The 17,498-nt window shown below is 38.3% G+C and overlaps 2 protein-coding genes across 2 annotated transcripts in view; both read left to right on the top strand.

Annotated features, from left to right (window-relative positions):
* The first annotated feature begins 176 nt into the window (after positions 1–176).
* On the top strand, positions 177–1,965 carry cavin4a (caveolae associated protein 4a). Its single transcript, XM_060857233.1, has 2 exons — positions 177–761; positions 1,049–1,965. The coding sequence occupies exons 1-2, from the start codon at positions 381–383 to the stop codon at positions 1,658–1,660; spliced, it is 993 nt and encodes a 330-aa protein (XP_060713216.1). The 5' UTR covers positions 177–380; the 3' UTR covers positions 1,661–1,965.
* A 2,357-nt stretch (positions 1,966–4,322) lies between these two features.
* The window catches only part of urb1 (URB1 ribosome biogenesis homolog), a 36,095-nt gene continuing 22,919 nt past the window's right edge, over positions 4,323–17,498 (top strand). The window contains exons 1-18 of the mRNA XM_060872684.1: positions 4,323–4,506; positions 5,859–5,998; positions 6,212–6,363; positions 6,643–6,772; positions 7,011–7,107; positions 7,196–7,281; positions 7,378–7,503; positions 7,613–7,725; positions 8,655–8,850; positions 8,946–9,083; positions 10,991–11,164; positions 11,272–11,398; positions 11,481–11,603; positions 14,237–14,349; positions 15,425–15,544; positions 15,738–15,854; positions 16,979–17,117; positions 17,208–17,378. Of these exons, the coding sequence (XP_060728667.1) occupies positions 4,377–4,506; positions 5,859–5,998; positions 6,212–6,363; positions 6,643–6,772; positions 7,011–7,107; positions 7,196–7,281; positions 7,378–7,503; positions 7,613–7,725; positions 8,655–8,850; positions 8,946–9,083; positions 10,991–11,164; positions 11,272–11,398; positions 11,481–11,603; positions 14,237–14,349; positions 15,425–15,544; positions 15,738–15,854; positions 16,979–17,117; positions 17,208–17,378 (2,392 nt within the window). The 5' untranslated portion in view covers positions 4,323–4,376. The remainder of the gene's footprint in view (positions 4,507–5,858; positions 5,999–6,211; positions 6,364–6,642; positions 6,773–7,010; positions 7,108–7,195; positions 7,282–7,377; positions 7,504–7,612; positions 7,726–8,654; positions 8,851–8,945; positions 9,084–10,990; positions 11,165–11,271; positions 11,399–11,480; positions 11,604–14,236; positions 14,350–15,424; positions 15,545–15,737; positions 15,855–16,978; positions 17,118–17,207; positions 17,379–17,498) is intronic.

Genomic DNA, 17,498 nt, shown 5'->3' on the forward strand with positions numbered 1-17,498 from the left:
ATCGTATGTAACACTGTTCCACCCTCAACCTATATTTTAAAAAATGATCACACACTTATAACACATAAAATGCACTTGCATATGCGCGGAGGCATATTAAACTACTGGGGGTTTCCATTTTCTTTTCATGTCTTGCTGATTCCCCAAACGCCCTGTGTCCTCTTATAGCTGTACTTATTTATATCTGTGAGATGTGTAAGTGGGAGGTATGAGTCAGGCTGGTGGTCCTCTTGCAGAACAGGTCTTGGTCTTTGAATCAGTCAGTCTTTCTCTCAAAGTCTCACAGGGTGACAAATCTCCTGCTTAGTTGGATAAATGCACAGTTGAGGACTCTCTAAACATCAGGGGTCATTTTGAGTGTTTGTAAAGGTTTGCTGGAAATGGAGAAGAGTAGAGACATTGTACTTGGCATTGAGGATGAATCTGGTCAGCCGGTATCTGCACTGTCCATCCTGTCTCTTTTGGAACGTGTCTCCACTATCATTGATGGTGTGCAGGCGAGCCAGCAACGAATGGAAGAACGGCAACATCAGCTTGAGACTTCTGTTGCTACAGTCCAATCAGAGCTGCTCAAACTGGTTCAGAACCATGGTGCCACAGCAACAACTGTGGACAAGCTGCTCCAGAAGGCCCGACGTGTGAGCGCTCATGTGAAGGAGGTGCGTTCACGTGTGGAGAAGCAGAATGTCCGTGTAAAAAAAGTGGAGACTACACAAGATGAACTTCTCACCAGGAACAAGTTCAGAGTGGTCATCTACCAGGTACATATCCACAGAAACAGACAAAGACACTTTATAACACTGATGTTTTGTATTTGCCTTTTTTTTGTATTTTGTCTTAATATATGCAGTTATTTTTGTATGATTAAGGCAATGTGCAGCAGCTTTTTGTTGTCATTAAAGACTTCTTAGACTCCATTTGCATTTACATTCTTGTATTAATTTCTTGTATTACAGCTAATTCTTTTTATTTAATTGTTGTCTAATTTCCCTTATTCCTTTTATTTTCTGCCATTTTCCATTCTCTTTCTCTTCATATTTTCCTTTAGGGCGAGGCTGAAGTTCCATCAGTTGCTGTTACAAAAACCCCTAAGGATGCCGGGTTGGCCAATATTGAGGTGGAGCCAGATGAATATGAAATCCCTGTAGACCTCTCATCTGATGAGGAGAATATGGTGGTGGAAGAGGCAGAGTCATCAAGGGCGGCACGGCTGAGGCAGACAGGCATGAAAGGGATAGATAACATCCGAGCGGCTTTCTCCAAGGAGAACATGAATAAGACTAAGGAGAGCCTAAGTAAGACAGGCCAGAGTTTGGGCACCAAGTTCAACACCCTGGGTGAGAAGATCATTCCTCATGAACAGCGGGAGAAGATGCGTCAGAGTGGCGAGAGGCTGAAGGAGAACATTTCCAAGAAAGCTCCTAACAAAGAGTCCTTTCGCATCAAACTCAAGAAAGAACGAGCTGTTGCTGAGGGCCAGGAAGGGGCTGAAGCAGAGCCTGCTGTGACTCCACCAAAAGGCAGGAAGACTAGCCCAGAAGTCACCTACACAGAGGTTGTTACAGAATTCAAACGGGAAGGGCCTGTATCCGAGGAACAAGCCACCCGGATTCCAGAGGAAGGAAAGAGTGGGTTGGCCATAGAAACACCAGAGAAGTGAAGAAAATATTGGAGAGGGAGAGCGTGAGAGGAAAAAAACAGGCAGTATGTGGATTATATATGCTTGAGTAGAAAAAGCACTAAAATTTCAGAACAGTTGTCTCACATATCTGAAAACACTAGTTATAGGGCCATATCCTTTATTTATTTATATATTTAACAATTCTTAATTGGGAACATTAGATACTTTTATAGATCAGCACCTTTATAAACTGTGTATGTGTGTCATCAGTTGCATGTGCATTTGGGGAAATATTTGACATGTATTCTAAAAAAAGATAATTGAAATAAATGAACAGCTGTGCATTTCTTGTCTCTCTCTCTTACTCTCTCTCTCTCTCTCTCTCTCTCTCTCTCTCACCCTCTCTCTTTCTTTCTCTCTCTCTCTCTCTCTCTCTCACTCTCTCTCTTTCTCTCTCTCTCTCTCACTCTCTCTCTCTCTCACACCCACACACACACACACTCACACACACATACCTACACACACACACACACACACACACGCACACACACACACACACAATACTAAATGGCAAATGTTTTTTTCTTCAGAAACACAACAGACATGACTGGACTGTGCTGTGTTGTATGATTCAGAACACTTTATACGCATTGTATCCCTGCTGTACAGAGATACTTGTGCATGAATAGACACACACACACACACACACACACACACACACATTTTATAGCCGACAATATTGGAGAATTTACAATGGTTGTGGAAGACAATGTAATATCACAGGACAAACACCATGGCTAGATTGAGCACAGCAACAAGGCACAAGGTCTCTCCCAGGCAAAGATTTCAAAGCAGACTGGGGTTTCAAGCTATTTTAAAAGAAGCACAACAAAATAGGCAATGCTGAGGAGTATAGACGCAATGGTCAGCTAAGGAAACTTAATGCAGTAGATGAAAGACACATCATTCTTTCTTCTCTTCAACACTGAAAGATGTCCAGCAGTGTTATCAGCAAAAGAGCTGGTGGAAACCAGTGGGACCCAAGTACATCCTACTGTCCAGAGAAGTTTAGACAGACATGGTCTTCATGGAAGAATTGCAAATCATCTCTGCACAAAAACCTAGGAATTGGGGTGCAGAAAGTGGCAGCAGGTTCTCTGGACTGAATTTATATATTTGGCTGTAACAGGAGGCAGTTTGTTCACCGCAGGGCTGGAGAGTGATAAAAATGGTAAAAAATTAAAGCATGGTGAAGATTCCTTGCAAGTTTGGAGCTGTGTTAATTATTGTTAATTAGCAGATAATTATTCATCATGCAATACCAGCAGGGAGGCATCTCATTGGCCCCAGATTTATTCTGCAGCAGGACAAAGACCCTAAACATACAGCCAATGTCATTAAGAATGATCTTCAATTCAATTTAAGTTTATTTGTATAGCGCTTTTTATAACTGACATGGTCTCAAAGCAGCTTTACAGAACATAAACGTAGAACAAAAGGTTCTTATAAAGAATAATATAAACATTAATGGAATACAAAATTAAATATTAATATTAGATATATTTAAATGTGTATGTATTTATCCCTAATGAGCAGTGGCAAGGAAAAACTCCCTTGAACGGTAAAGGAAGAACCTTGAGAGGAACCAGACTCGAAGGGGAACCCAGCCTCATTTGGGTGACACGAGGGTGTGATTATAAAAATACAGTCTGACAAATGTTGTATTGATGCAAAAGATCACATGGAGTTCACATCTCCTCTTTGGTATCACAGAGTTTAACTGGAGCTGGTAGATCTCCTGATGCCTCAGGATTCTCAGAATCTTCAGCGCACGGTAGACAGTCAGAGCTGGTACAATTTCTGGATGCCTCTGAATGGGTAGAAAGAGAGAAGCAGTGGAGAGGGATTAACATTTCTGCTGTTCATAATATTAGCAAGCACTAGATGATAATGTGCATTTGGTCAGATGTATTAGAGCACAGTATTATGGGATGTATTATGTGTACGCCTGACTAAAGTGATGAGTTTTTAATCTACATTTAACTGGGAATGTGTGTCTGTATCTATTCTGTTAGTGCAGCAGTTCTTCAGTGTTGAGAAGAACAGATAATCCTGGAAGTGATGGCTTGTTCCCCACAGACTGTAAATGACAGATTAATAGATTATGCATAGATTACAGATTATATATAATGTTTTATATTCATTCATTCATCATTCATCTTCTACCGCTTATCCGAACTACCTCGGGTAACGGGGAGCCTGTGCCTATCTCAGGCGTCATCGGGCATCAAGGCAGGATACACCCTGGACGGAGTGCCAACCCATCGCAGGGCACACACACACACACTCATTCACTCACGCAATCACACACTACGGACAATTTTCCAGAGATGCCAATCAACCTACCATGCATGTCTTTGGACCGGGGGAGGAAACCGGAGTACCCGGAGGAAACCCCCGAGGCACGGGGAGAACATGCAAACTCCACACACACAAGGCGGAGGCGGGAATCGAACCCACAACCCTGGAGGTGTGAGGCGAACGTGCTAACCACTAAGCCACCGTGACCCCCATTATTTATTCATTTATTAATTTATTAATTTATTAATTTATTCCAAATCCTGCTTATACAGCAGGAAATATTCCCATCCTCATCGGTAGGTGGCAGTAATACATCTTAATTTTCCCTGCCAAATAAAACACCAGAGAAGGAGAAACCCACGTGTGTTAATGTGTTTCGGTATCTGGTTAAAACATGGCAAATAAACGTCAAAATACACATTTAACATCCTTAATCCCGGAGAAGAAAGCTAAAGAAGCTGAAAACGAGTTTAATGGGACGGTTTTTAAATCTATGCTAAAGGACCCCAGTAAAGCATTTAAAGGTAAGTGTTGTTTATTCCTCAATAAGTAAAAGTACACAATGATAAAACGTCTAAAAAGTTCAGGACAAAAACATCCCTGACACGTAGATGTTTACCTTTACATGATCTCTGATTCCAGTGTCTTATCTAATTGTTATCAGACCAATAACATCATCAGGTCGATCTATAAAAGCGGCATAAATTGTGGATTATTTCCTACCATTAAATGTTTAACCTCCTTCCATAAAGAAGGAGATACAGGAACATCTGCACACTGTAAAAATACTGTATATAACCTCTGTACAATTCTACATACAATGTACATATTGTATTTATTATACTCCTTATTCTCTACACATATTGTGCCTTACATACATCTGCACTATTTTATTTGTGTATCTATATATCTTACTGTACATTCTGCCTAATAACCTTTATATTTATTTACTCTATATATGTTTATATATATATTACATACTGTACATATGTTACATTTATCTGCACTTGTCTATTTGCACAATTGCTACTCTTTGCATGTCTGTCTATCTATCTATCTATCTATCTATCTATCTATCTATCTATCTATCTATCTATCTATCTATCTATCTATCTATCTATCCTTTGCACACTTCCCACAATGAAGGTGTTGATTTGTGCCTTCCACATGAAACAGGTTGACAAGATAGCATGTAGCAGACTAAGTATGTTTTAGAAGAATTTATGCTAAAGAGATGATTCAGCTGAGTGTTCACTGTGAAAAAAGAAGACACCTGACAAAAACCTTTAATACAACCAGTATAACGTCATCTGAATTTTCTCCATTCTGAAATGTATAAAGATTGTCAGACAAAAAGCACAACGGCAGTATTTATTACATGTTAAACACGTACAAGAAACACTTGACGGTACAGGATTATGCCACATGGACTGTGCCAATGCTAGTTTTTGTACTCTTAACCAGCCTTTAAGCATTGTTCAGGACCCTGGATTTTGTGCTGATCCCTGCTACTCCTCCCATAGCAGACAGATATGTAAAAAAATGTATTCATATGCTTCCGTGCAACAATTTAACTGATGTAGGTTTTACACCTAATCACTTTCTGATGATTTCTGATGTAAGTCTTGTGAGTCTGATCAGTCTGACTGCTAATTTTATTTAACCATGGTACATGCATTTTGATTCTTTATTTAAGTAATGTCATTTAATATCTTGTTATTTTAATTATTTCTGCATCTTTTTATTATTTTTTAAACCATTATTTTTTTATCGACTGTTATACAACTGTCTATATAAGAATGTTGGCTATAGGAATTTTAAAAGTTAAGAAATCTTTGAAAATAGCCATTTGGTAAATCTTTCTCTTTCCTTCTAGCCTTGGAAACATTCATACGCACTGCAAAAAAACTTCCATGTGACAACCTGTATGATGTAGTAGAAGGTTACTTAAAAATCTCAGCAGAATGTGCAGAAATATTGGCTTTACTAGAGGGGGAAACCCATTCTGAGACTGAGGTAAGTTTTTTTTTCACCTTAATATGTCTGTATAATGTACCAGGAAATCTGTGTTATCTAAGATTGACAATTTCAGATAGTAATTGCCAGTATGAGATTATCCCCACATTTTTGGCAATTGTTATAGACTAATTATTTTCAAGTATTAGTGTACTCGAGCTACTGAGTCGCTGCTCAGGTCTTTAAATTCAATGTATATTTTTCTTTGTTCAGCTGATGCTGATATTTCAAAGCTTAGAGTTGATTTTGCTGCGGACAGCAGGTGACCTTACTCATTTCAGCCTTACGGGCTCCAGCGTCGTGAAGAAGGCTGTCTCGTCACACATGAAGTTACTGCAGTCCTCTTTGTGTTCAAAGAATCGCCAGTAAGTTTCAGTCCTAAAGCCCAACTGCACATCTGTGACAGGAACGGTCTATTTTAATGTCCTCCACAAGCATGTTGCAATTTTACATTACAGACTTAACCAAACTGTGGACAGCATTTTTGGTGAATATACAATTAAAAAGACCTATGGATAAGTAATCTATGGGCCTGTTGATGGTTATAACTGGGACAGAATGAATTACATGAATACCAATATTTGTGTTTATTATCTGACATTGATGGGAATATAAATTTGTTTAATGTTTTGCTGTGTGTACAGGTTTGTCCGACACTGCCTTTGTTTGCTGACCGCAATGGTATCTCAGGGTACTGAAGCAGCTTCTGAAATCTTCAGCAGTTTAGTCTTTAACAAAACCCTCAGCAGTCTTGCTCGCATGAGAGACAAATCTGTGAGTATATCATTTATTTAGAATTTTGTGAGCATTATAGTCATCTTTCTAATCTTTTGAGCGAGCGTTTCCACGCCAACCTTGGCAAACCGTGTCTTAGACAAAGACTTTATAGAAAAGCGTCTGCTTTCAGGTTTGTGGCAACACAAGTGTGATAAGCAGGTGTGTACATACTTTTAGCCACATAGTGTAAAAAAAATATTAATTGCTCTATTTTTATAAATGTTTTGATTTAAAGGGCCGACCAGATGTCCGCATGTCCTACGTTCAGTTTGCCCTCTCTTTTCTGATGTATGGAGACACTTCAACTATAGTAAATGTACTGGACACCAAAGGTATAATTTACTTCATATAAATGTGTAAAGTCATGGAACATTGTGGCATGGCAGCAACCTTTCAATTTTTTATTATTTTTTTGTTTAGATTTTCTTTCAGAAATCTTAAACACAGGGCTAAGAGAAGACAGAATTTCAACAATCAGTCTGATACTATCTACATTTCAGACTAAGGCAAGCCTTATTAATTTTATTATCAAGCCATTATTAAGCCAGTTTTGTATCTAATTTTAATGGTTTTGATCAAAATCTTCTTTGCTGACGTTTCAGATTGTACAAAATAATGCTGTGAACAAAACTCAGAAGTTGCGTTTTTTCACTGCTTCCACTTTGACTCGGATTGCCTCTCTATACAGATGGGATGGGACTTTGGATAAATCCACTTATCATAGTGTGGTAGGGATGGGATCTTGAGATGTTCTATCTTTGGCATGCTTGATGTATTGCAGTCCATCTCTTATTTGTAATACTGCTTTATTTTGTTTCTTATAATATCAATGAACAGGAAGAAGGAAGACTTGTTGTGCGAGAGTCTGTTCATAGTTTTCTTGTTGATCTCTGCTGCTCTCGCAAACATGGTATCAGCTTTCACGACCCAAGCCTGGGGACAGCCAGAAGGTACATGGGACCCAGCATTATTACTCATGTGCTCCAATGTACATTTTATATGTTGCTGGATTTTGTTTTATTTATTTATTTATTTATTTATTTATTAGCTTTTTAGTCAGTGAAGACACACACACTACCCTAGTTGCAAAGACAAATGCACATTTGACACTTCAGTGGCATTAAATCTTTAGGAACTGGTCTACAGAGATGTGGGAAGAAATGATATAGTTTTTGGTGTCATCCATCATATTTTGAAGTGTGGGTGTGAGATTTACCCCAAGAGAATTATAAAGGAATGGTGGCTTTGTTAATTACCTGCCTACTGAAGTGTTCATTTCAGCAAACATTTTTCTAAATACCTATGTATCTGGTTCTGTGAACCCCAGTACCTACCACTACTACACTTGTTGTAGTGCATGCATTATTTTCCCTGGAACATGCTTGCTAAGCAACTGGCCCAACAAAAAAAAAAAAGAGTATAATGTAGTAGAGGTTGACCACAAACCTTGATGGGATGCTGCACTTGAATATGCTGACATGGAAGACATGAATAAATACTTTAATATATCTTTCATTTGTTGAAATTTAATTGATTGATTCACAAAGCTGTTTATTGTCATAACTCCTAAACATCAAATGTCATACTTTGCTTCAACACTTATAAACATAGGCTACTAAGTCGTATTTGATTTTGTGTCCGTGTGCCATAAAGACTGTGGATAGTCATTAACCTTTGCCTGCCTTTACTCTGTTATGCAGTTAATGTGTACAGGAAAGCTACAGACCTTACTCAGTATCAGCCTATACCTTTTTCTGGCAAACCCCTCCACCATCATTATCATTTTGACGTTTTAGTTATTGTTAATAACTGAATACAGTTTTCTATAGCTGAATGCAGTTTTCACACTTTCTAAAAACCACAGCCTTCCTTTTTTCAGAGCTGGGAATATTGTCTTACTGCAGTTTGTGGTGAGCCTTAAGAATGCCATTGAGGATGAAAAGGTGGCTGAGCTGCTTGTCAGCATTTTGAAGTGCCATCCTGATATTCTGCACCGTTACTTTAGTGAAACACAACTCTGCTTCACTCCACGAATGAAAGGAGCCTGGTTGGACAGCATTGCACTGCTCAAGAAAGTAAGTTTTCTGCCACATGGGGAAAGAGGTTTGCATTACTCTTTATGAAGTTATTATGTTTGACTGACCTATTAAAATGTTTTTTCCCCACATAGATTTATCGGGCCCAGCCTGAGGTGTCCCAGGCTTTCCAGTTACAAGAGGTGGCTCCTGTCTCTCGTTTACTCAGCATGGTTCTAGTTACCACCCTCCCTCCAGTCTGCAACAAGGCCTTTTTCACCCAGGGCCTCAATGTGAGCACATTTAAAGGAAATTCCTATATGAAAACAAATGTAATGGTTATATATTTATATATATGTTGTACTTAGTGCAGTGTTACTCATTGCGCGGCTCGCCAGCCTCCTGTGGCTCGCCAAGCTTTAATATGCGGCTCGCATGGCTGTGTCAGGACTCAGCCCGGACTATGGCCACGTGCCTTTTGTTTATGTTCCTCGTCACGTTTCTGCCCCGCCTTTGTCTGCTCCCCCCGTTTCTACACACCTGATTCCTATTGTTATCATCATTGTCTATTTAACTGTGCCGCGTTGCCTTGTATCTATTTCTTATCAAACAATCCCGCGCACAAAATGAACAGCAACAAAGCAATGTGACTTGGCATACTTTGCGGTGAAAGTGGCTCTCCTATTGACTTTGTCCTATCAGTGTGGCTCGCATGAAAGAAATAGTGAAGACCACTGACTTAGTGAATCAGGTGCTTATTTGTTGGTACCATATTTAGTTCCTATGAAGGTCTGCGTTTTTTTCTTGCGCTGCATTGGTCTGTAAGAGAAACAAACCAGACATGGTATGGAGACTGAATGCACTTATCTTCCTGCATCTGCTGGGCTCTTTATAATCTCTTGGTGAGACTGACTTGTGGATCTGTAAGATAGCAGCCCAGTTCCTCAGCCCCAGTTGACTGTTTAGTGTGGGTGACTGGGCCAGATCTTTCAGGTGGTTAAAATGGATGTGGTGGACAACCAGGAGGTCTTAAGCTTGTAGGTGCACTTTTAGCTTCATGGGTAGAGGAGAGATAACAGCAAATCAGGATTTCCTTCTTGACGGTGTCCTAGACAATGGCCTCCCCAGGTATGAGCACATAGATACCCACTGGGCTTCCCAACAGTGAAAAGGGCAGGGTGTCTCTTGTGCTGACCTTTGTGGGTGGCAGTTTGCTCTTAGGTGTTCAGGTAGGCTACATGATCTTCTAGACCAGGGGTCGGCAACCCCCGGCTCCGGAGGCACAAGTGTCTCTTTCATCCCTCTGCTGCGGCTCCCTGTAAATTTGGAAAATAAATATTTAATTTAAATGTATTTTGTTTTAGTTAGTTAGTTAGTTAGTTTTTAAAAAAAATGAAATTCTAAGATTATGATGCTCTTGTAACATTAAAATAAACCGTGTTTAATTTTTTTGTCGCTCAAAATATGCATCATAACTGCCCACTTGCGAAATCCGACACAGAAGCAGACGCATTTTTGGTTTGCTGCAGCCGACAAGTTAAAATTTTGATGTCATGAATACGAAGAGGACTCAATTAGACATTAAACATTTTATTTGAAAGTAACCTTCAACCCAGCGTCTTTTTTGTTAAGGTTAGTTCAAACTGTTCAAAATATTGTTGTTTGCCTGCGGAAATAAAATTTCTTTTACTCGGTAGCAGTTCATCGATTTCATAAATGCAGCACACTACAGTTTTTTCTATACTTTCCATAAAGGTAAAAAACGATATATGCGGTGTTATCTTCATTTTAGATGTCAAAAGGGTTTTGTGGATCCCTGTGTTTTTTTTCCTGTGGGAAACGGGTCCAAATGGCTCTTTGAGTGTTTAAGGTTGCTATAAGGTTAACTATTCTAGACTAATGCAAGGTTCTCCTGAGTGAAGTGCTTAGGTTACTTGGCAGCGTAGGTTTGTGGAAAGACGAGTAAGGAAGGTCTGTCAATATTTAGATATTAACATATGGAAATTTAGCGTGAAAGATAGCTAAAAATGACTATAACTGACAATAAATAAGTATATATTATTAAATAATCTGAGCTCAAAGTGTAGACTTTCAGCAGTAAGTTTGCAGCAGTTGCCAACTGCCAAATGATTAGCTGATTGGAAAATTACATGGGTATAAAGGATGTAACTAATTTACTAATTATGTTTCTTTTCAACAGTTGCCTTGTGTGACGGGACAGCATGCTACACTCACTGTGGTCGCTTTTATCCTAAGAAGAGCTCAGAAGAACATCGAGCACATTCTGAAGAAACCGATGTTGGATAGTTTTGATACACACAGTATCCATTACAAGGAAGAGTTTGTCCAGGTTTACATGGAAGCACTGAGCAAGGTGTGAAAAAAGCTTTAAAAGGATATAAAGCAAATAAAGTGACATGAAATACAATGCAAGTAAACACAACGATGCATTGAAGGAATTATTCTACTTTTTTTTTTAAGGTTTTACCAGACATCATGTCCATTGTATCAAGGTGGCAGTCACTGTCAAAAAATGAGAAAAAAGAGGACGAGGTACAGATGAGTTTGGACAAACCAAAAGCAGAGGATGTTAAAACTCAGGAACATGGTAATGCAGTGTGCATTTGTGTTTTTTTTACTGTGCTTAATTTTTTTTTTTATTTTATTAAAGTAAATATCTTGTATTACAGGTGATCAAGCTCAAAAACTGATCTTATTTAAGGCTCTGCTACTGCAGGTGATCTGCTTATATCAGAAAGTTGTTCCACACCTTGTTATCGAATGCAAGTTTGACTTCAGCAAACTGTTAAAAGGTGAGTTCTATCTAATGCTCATGTCTTTGCTTTGGAATTGGAGAAACAAAAGAAAAGAGTCTTGCATTTAGCATTCTATCGCTGTGTATTATGTGCTCTCTTATGAAAAGAAAATGTATATGCAACTTTTTTTTTCATCACAATGTAGATCCACTAAGTGCTTGGACTCTGCCAACTCTTAATCATATTTTTTAACAAAATTATAAAGTTATTTTTGGTAGTATTTGGGAGGTATTGGTATTTTAAAATTTTCCTATTTCGGCAGTAGCGCTGCTATAGAAAAACTTTGGTCACTCTTGCCAATGTCAAACGTTGGTTTGGATGGTGCCAGTAGTGCACAAGGAGTATCATATGTACCCAGTCATTCAAACATTGTAATTTGACAATTTAAAACGTATTTCCTCCAAGAGCATCACATTGTGACCTTCACAATGCGAAGAGAACTCAAAGGATTGGGACTGACCAGCTGTGTAGTCTTAAGAAAACCACATGTCAGTGTCACTTATAAGAAAAAGGCTTCAATTTGCTAGGAAACATTAAGCATAAAGATTGGATTCTGCAGCAATGGAAGGACAGAGACAGATAAAGTGATGCACCCATCATGTCTAGTTCCTACCATATAAGCCTGTGGGGGCAATGTTATGTTCTGGGGTTGCTTCCGTTGGTCAGGTCTATGCTCAGCAATGTTATGTGCCCAGAAAATGAGGCCAGCTGGCTACATGAATATACTGAACTATGGTCAGTTGATTTTTTTTCTTTCTTTGTGGACATTGAGCCCTACACCATTGAGAATCTTTAGGATGTCCTAAGAGAAGACTTTTTTTTTTATGTAGCAGTTCGACTCTCCAATCATCAATAAATGATGTGATATTGTTGTGATAAAGTAATGCCATTTTTTGTTTAACCCACTAATATTTCAAGGTTATAAAGGGTTATAGTTGTAAAATCCTGGCCAAGCTACATTTGATGCCATTGTTAAATCCAATATATTCACACCTGTATGTTACAATATAGTTTCCAATTAATGACACTTTATTTATTTATTTATTTATTTATTTATTTTTTATTTTATTATAACAGTTTCAATTCTTTGGTTTGTTTTAAATATGTTGCTTTTATAAGTAGACATTGTTACACAACTGCTGTATAGAAATCCAGATATGGATGTAGATTCCTAACAATTAACATAAAGGTTATGGTTGCAAGGAAAATCTCCCTAATATTACACAAGAAAGAAGACTTCAGAGGAACTGTAGTGTGTTCTGAGGGTTCAGGACTGGGAAAACTGAAGACAGCACTTTTCTTGCCTTTGCTTTGACAGGAACTTCTGAGTGATGGTGGATAGTGTATGGCGTATTTACATGCCCTCATTTTTATATCATAGTTGATTGATAGTCTCTCCAAGTCAGACCATCCATGTTATTTCCATGGTATTAGACATAACCCATGTGTGGCCGTCCTCAACAGAAACAAGTCGAAGTTTTTGAAATAAACATTTCCCAGCTTCTAAACGACTGTTTTGCTTTCACGACTCATCCTAGCAGCTTTTTCAGTCTGTTGGAAGCTAGCAGGATTCCACAAATTTCTATCCTCCAGGTTGAAGGATCCTCTACTGCCAAGGCTCATTTGGGAAACAATGAAGGGGAGAGTAGGAGGAATAGTTAGGATGTAACTAACCCAGAGAAAGGAGAGTAGACTATCAGAGAATGTGACCGTATGGGGGAGTCATTAGGTGTGGCTTTTTTTTTTTTTTTTTGTGAACCTCTTCGTAGGTTGTGCCTAAGATCTCCATGTGTGTTAAGAGAAGGATTTTCCATCTGGACATAGATGGCTTTTTTTCACTCCTCTCTCATCTGTCTTCTCTGTCCAAGATGTGTACTATTTTGTCCTCAAATGTGTATTCTTTGTCTTTAACCTAAAGATACACAGCTGATTCTGGTCCTGGGGTGTTGTTCGTTCTCTATTGGTACATCCTCCTATGTAGTGGTTATCTTGTCTCTTAAACGTAGAGCTCAGAACACTGTGTTTTGAGTCTTGTGTTTTTGGTGTCTGGTCTTTTGGGTGGATGAGTCTCTGTCTTAATGAGTTGCAAAGTTTATTGTGAACTCATATGTGGTGTTTTCCAAAAATCCTTTTTAGCTTCTCAGATACTCCAGCCATGTAAGGGACGATGAGGTTTTTTCATTGGCTCTGGGTCTCAGCTCTATTTGGCATCTTTCTACTAGAAGCTTTCTTGATAAAAGCCTATTTAAGATATCCACATACCTTGAGAGCTGCCTTTAGATGTATTTTTTTTTTTGGCTTCTTATGAGGTGGGGATGTTTTCTGCCATGTGGTGCAGCATCCTGATGACTCCTAATTTGTGTTGCAGTGGGTGGTGGGAGTTAAATATCTTGCCAAATTCCCTCAGACTAAAGAAGCAGCTCAGATGAGGAGTGAAAAGTTTCGATATAACAAGAAAGCAGTCCATCCGACATTATTAAACTTCCAGATACACACTGTAAAAGTTTAATGCAGTTTCTTGTAGGCCTTAAAGTTTAACAGCTGATTTTAATGCTTAAGCTTTTAGTCCTCTGTGTGAGTTCAACCTGTAACCCATTATAGCATATTTAATGTCAGTTTTGATTTTGCAGGCATTGTATCAGAGAAAGGAATGAAAGAGGATGTACCTCCCATCCTGCAGTACCAGTTACTACAGCTGGCACTGGAGCTGCCTACTAGCAAGTTTTCTTGGTTCCGCTTTCAGGTATGTTGTATATACCCATTTTGTACACTACTAATCACAGGCAAATTGTAAGCAACCCCACATTGCTGTATTGCTAAGAGTTGTACTTTTTTTCTACTTGAAATGATCATGAAAATATCTTTATTGTACAAATGTTATTTTTAATATAAAAATAACTAGGTAGTTTATATGCAACTTATCTTGTTCTTAAATCAAATGACTATGTAATTCGAGTATAATAGCTAGCTTTCTCCAAAGTGTAGATTATGAGCGGTGGTAAAGGCTCTGAGTTGTTGATTGGAAAGGTGGGGTTCAAGCCCTTGCACTGCCAAGCTACTGCCGTTGGGCCCCTGCATCACAGCTGACCCTGCACTCTGACATTTGACATTACAAATGAAACCTTTTTTTAACCCAAAAAAGACACGTGTGGGTGTATATGGGGTTATGGCCATATACAGCCACACTTGTCTTTTTACACTTGTCTTTTGCCATGTCTGATGCTGTTCATAGCAGCATCAAACATAGCAAATAGCTATTTCTCTGAGATAAACAGCTATTTGCCTTGTCTGATGCTGCTATGAACAAAGCTTCTGATGTCATTTTGATGGACAACTTGATAGACACCATGATGAAAAATCTTTTTGGATGATATCCTAGTTGTGGAATATTGTCTCAGTGTCACACTGCTGATGTTTATGGTGGGAACCATATATAGGATTCACAGGGAAGCTCAGGATGGGTTTTCTGTCCTGATTTCAGTGTCTGTATTGTTTTATGTTGGGTGTCTGTATTTTCGTTTAATTTACTGCTGTGAGGATCGTTGGGATTAATGCTGATCAGGGATAATGGATGTTACAGTAACTCACACCTTCCTTTATCACATGATGAAACTCTGATGGATGCTTTTTTGGTGATGTTTTGATGATTATATTTAGTTCGGTATTGTCTCTCTCTCCATTTATCTAAGACAGCATATGGGCATAGATTTAAATATTGAACATCATGACATTACATACTCTATTTTTCCCATAGATATTGTTTCTGTTCCCGCTTGTCAGTCATGATCTCTGACTAGTTGCTTTTATTGTTAAAATAGGATGTAGTGTCTCCAGAGTGGGAGGGACGGGAACAGTCTATATTGTGTGTGTTGCTAAAGATGTTTGTCAACGGTAGCAGCACTCATCTGAGGACCACAACTAAGATGCTTATCCTTAAGGTCAGTATATTGAACCCTTTTACTTTTACTAACTTGACTTTACTGTTTATCTCCCTTTCCATATCGCTTGCTCTAAAAGTAAATAGGTCTTTGCTTTATTGTGATGTGTTCACTGTGTCGTAAGAGAGATGACACAATGGGTGGTTGCGGTAATATGCCACATAATAAATAGTTGTTGCTGTTCTGTTGTCAGGTCCTGAGAGAAAGTGGTGCATTTGAGCACAGCTGGAAAGAGTTGGAACTTTGGCTGGATCAACTGCTCCATGTGGAGCCTTCTCATCAAGAGACAGTCATCCAGTTTTTAGATTTGGTACATATACTTTTGCATCTCATTATACATTCGTTGTGGTAAGCAGTACACATATGGACATCGACAAAGTTATTATTTTAGCTATCTGACAATATATTAAGTTGGAGTATATTATTATATATATATTATAAGTTAAGCAAAATTTTAATTGTATAGTGATTTTAACAATGGACATTGTCACAAAGCAGCTTTACAGAACTATAAAAATTTTAGTTCTGTAAAGCTGCTTAAAAAATAAGAACTATAAAAATGTTTCCCTAATGTGAGGGCTGGATGAGACAGAAATTCATTTTTAATTTAAGGATATTCAAATTGGCTAAACATTGTAGGCATTGCATCACTTTATGTGGTCCCCCAAAGGCATCTGGACTTTTGGCTGTTTGACTTTGTTCCACTTAAAATTAATTTCAAGTGTGTTATTTGCATTTGGAATCTGTTACAGTTAACTTTCATTACGGTACAAAAACCAAAAAATTCTAAAGTCCATAAAATATTTTTTTATGAATATAAATGATTATATAATGTATTAATATAATATTATTAAATTAATTAACTGTGTATCTGAGTCAAAGTAAACAATCAATAGCAGCATTTACCAGATAAAATACAGGAGGTTTACTTAAAAAAATAGAATACCATGTTGGAGTTTGCCAAAAACCTCTTCTATGAGACAAAGAACAGCTTGTACCAGAATTGTGGGAAAAGAGGACATCATATGGTGTGAGTAAAATTTCATTTACTGAAAGCAAAACTGAAAGCAAAACATGCCAAGTAGAAACAAACAATTGAAAATGGCTGCGTAAAGGCCTAGCAGATCACCTGGGAAGAAACAGAAGATTTGGAAATGTCTGTGTTGTCAAAAAAGTATACTTTTGTTTCATTAAAAATCTACTATCCTTTGAGGTTTTAATAATGCATACTACATGTCAAAAAGGATTTCGAGGACTTTGGTCTCATAAGCATTCATTTACTCTAAAGTCCACTGTACTGTGGTTAAGAGCTAAAATAATAACTTTGTCAGTCCCAAATATTTATGGACCTGACTGCATGTCAATGTTAACAAGTTTGGTGTGTTTGTGTGTATGTTTGTGTGTTTGTGTGTGTGCCTGTTTGTGGAGATACAGGTTCTGATGAGGGTGGTGTGTAACCCTTACATTTACATGGATAAAGTTGCAGTTATGGTGCAGGAGGCTGTGTGTCTTCAGGCTAAAATTCGAGGACAGGATACAAACGCTAGCGGTGTTCCCATATCGCATATTAATGGTGAGCTATCATACAATTTCAAATTGTAATTCATTTCTTCATGAGCATGTTCATCACAGAGAGTTCAGAATTGTTTTTATTTTACTGCAGATGTGCCTTGTGTAATGGATGTCATGATCGAGGCCAGTGAAAAGGATGCTGACAACATCGGGCTGTCACTAACTGATGACATCATCCTCCAGATATTCCCTTTCAGTGCTGCTGTGCCTGCTGTGCTGGAGGCCCGGAACAAGCAACAGGCTGCCTTTATAGATCAGAAAAGTAATCTGGAGAATTTTTGTAGTTATTTTACTGTCTATGAAGTCTTATTGGATTAGATAGGATTGATGTATGTTTTGAGGTAGGGCTTGTTGTTTGATAGATTGGGATTGATTGTTATAT

This window comes from Tachysurus vachellii, chromosome 1 (assembly GCF_030014155.1).
Source record: "Tachysurus vachellii isolate PV-2020 chromosome 1, HZAU_Pvac_v1, whole genome shotgun sequence".
NCBI classification, from domain to species: Eukaryota; Metazoa; Chordata; class Actinopteri; order Siluriformes; family Bagridae; genus Tachysurus; species Tachysurus vachellii.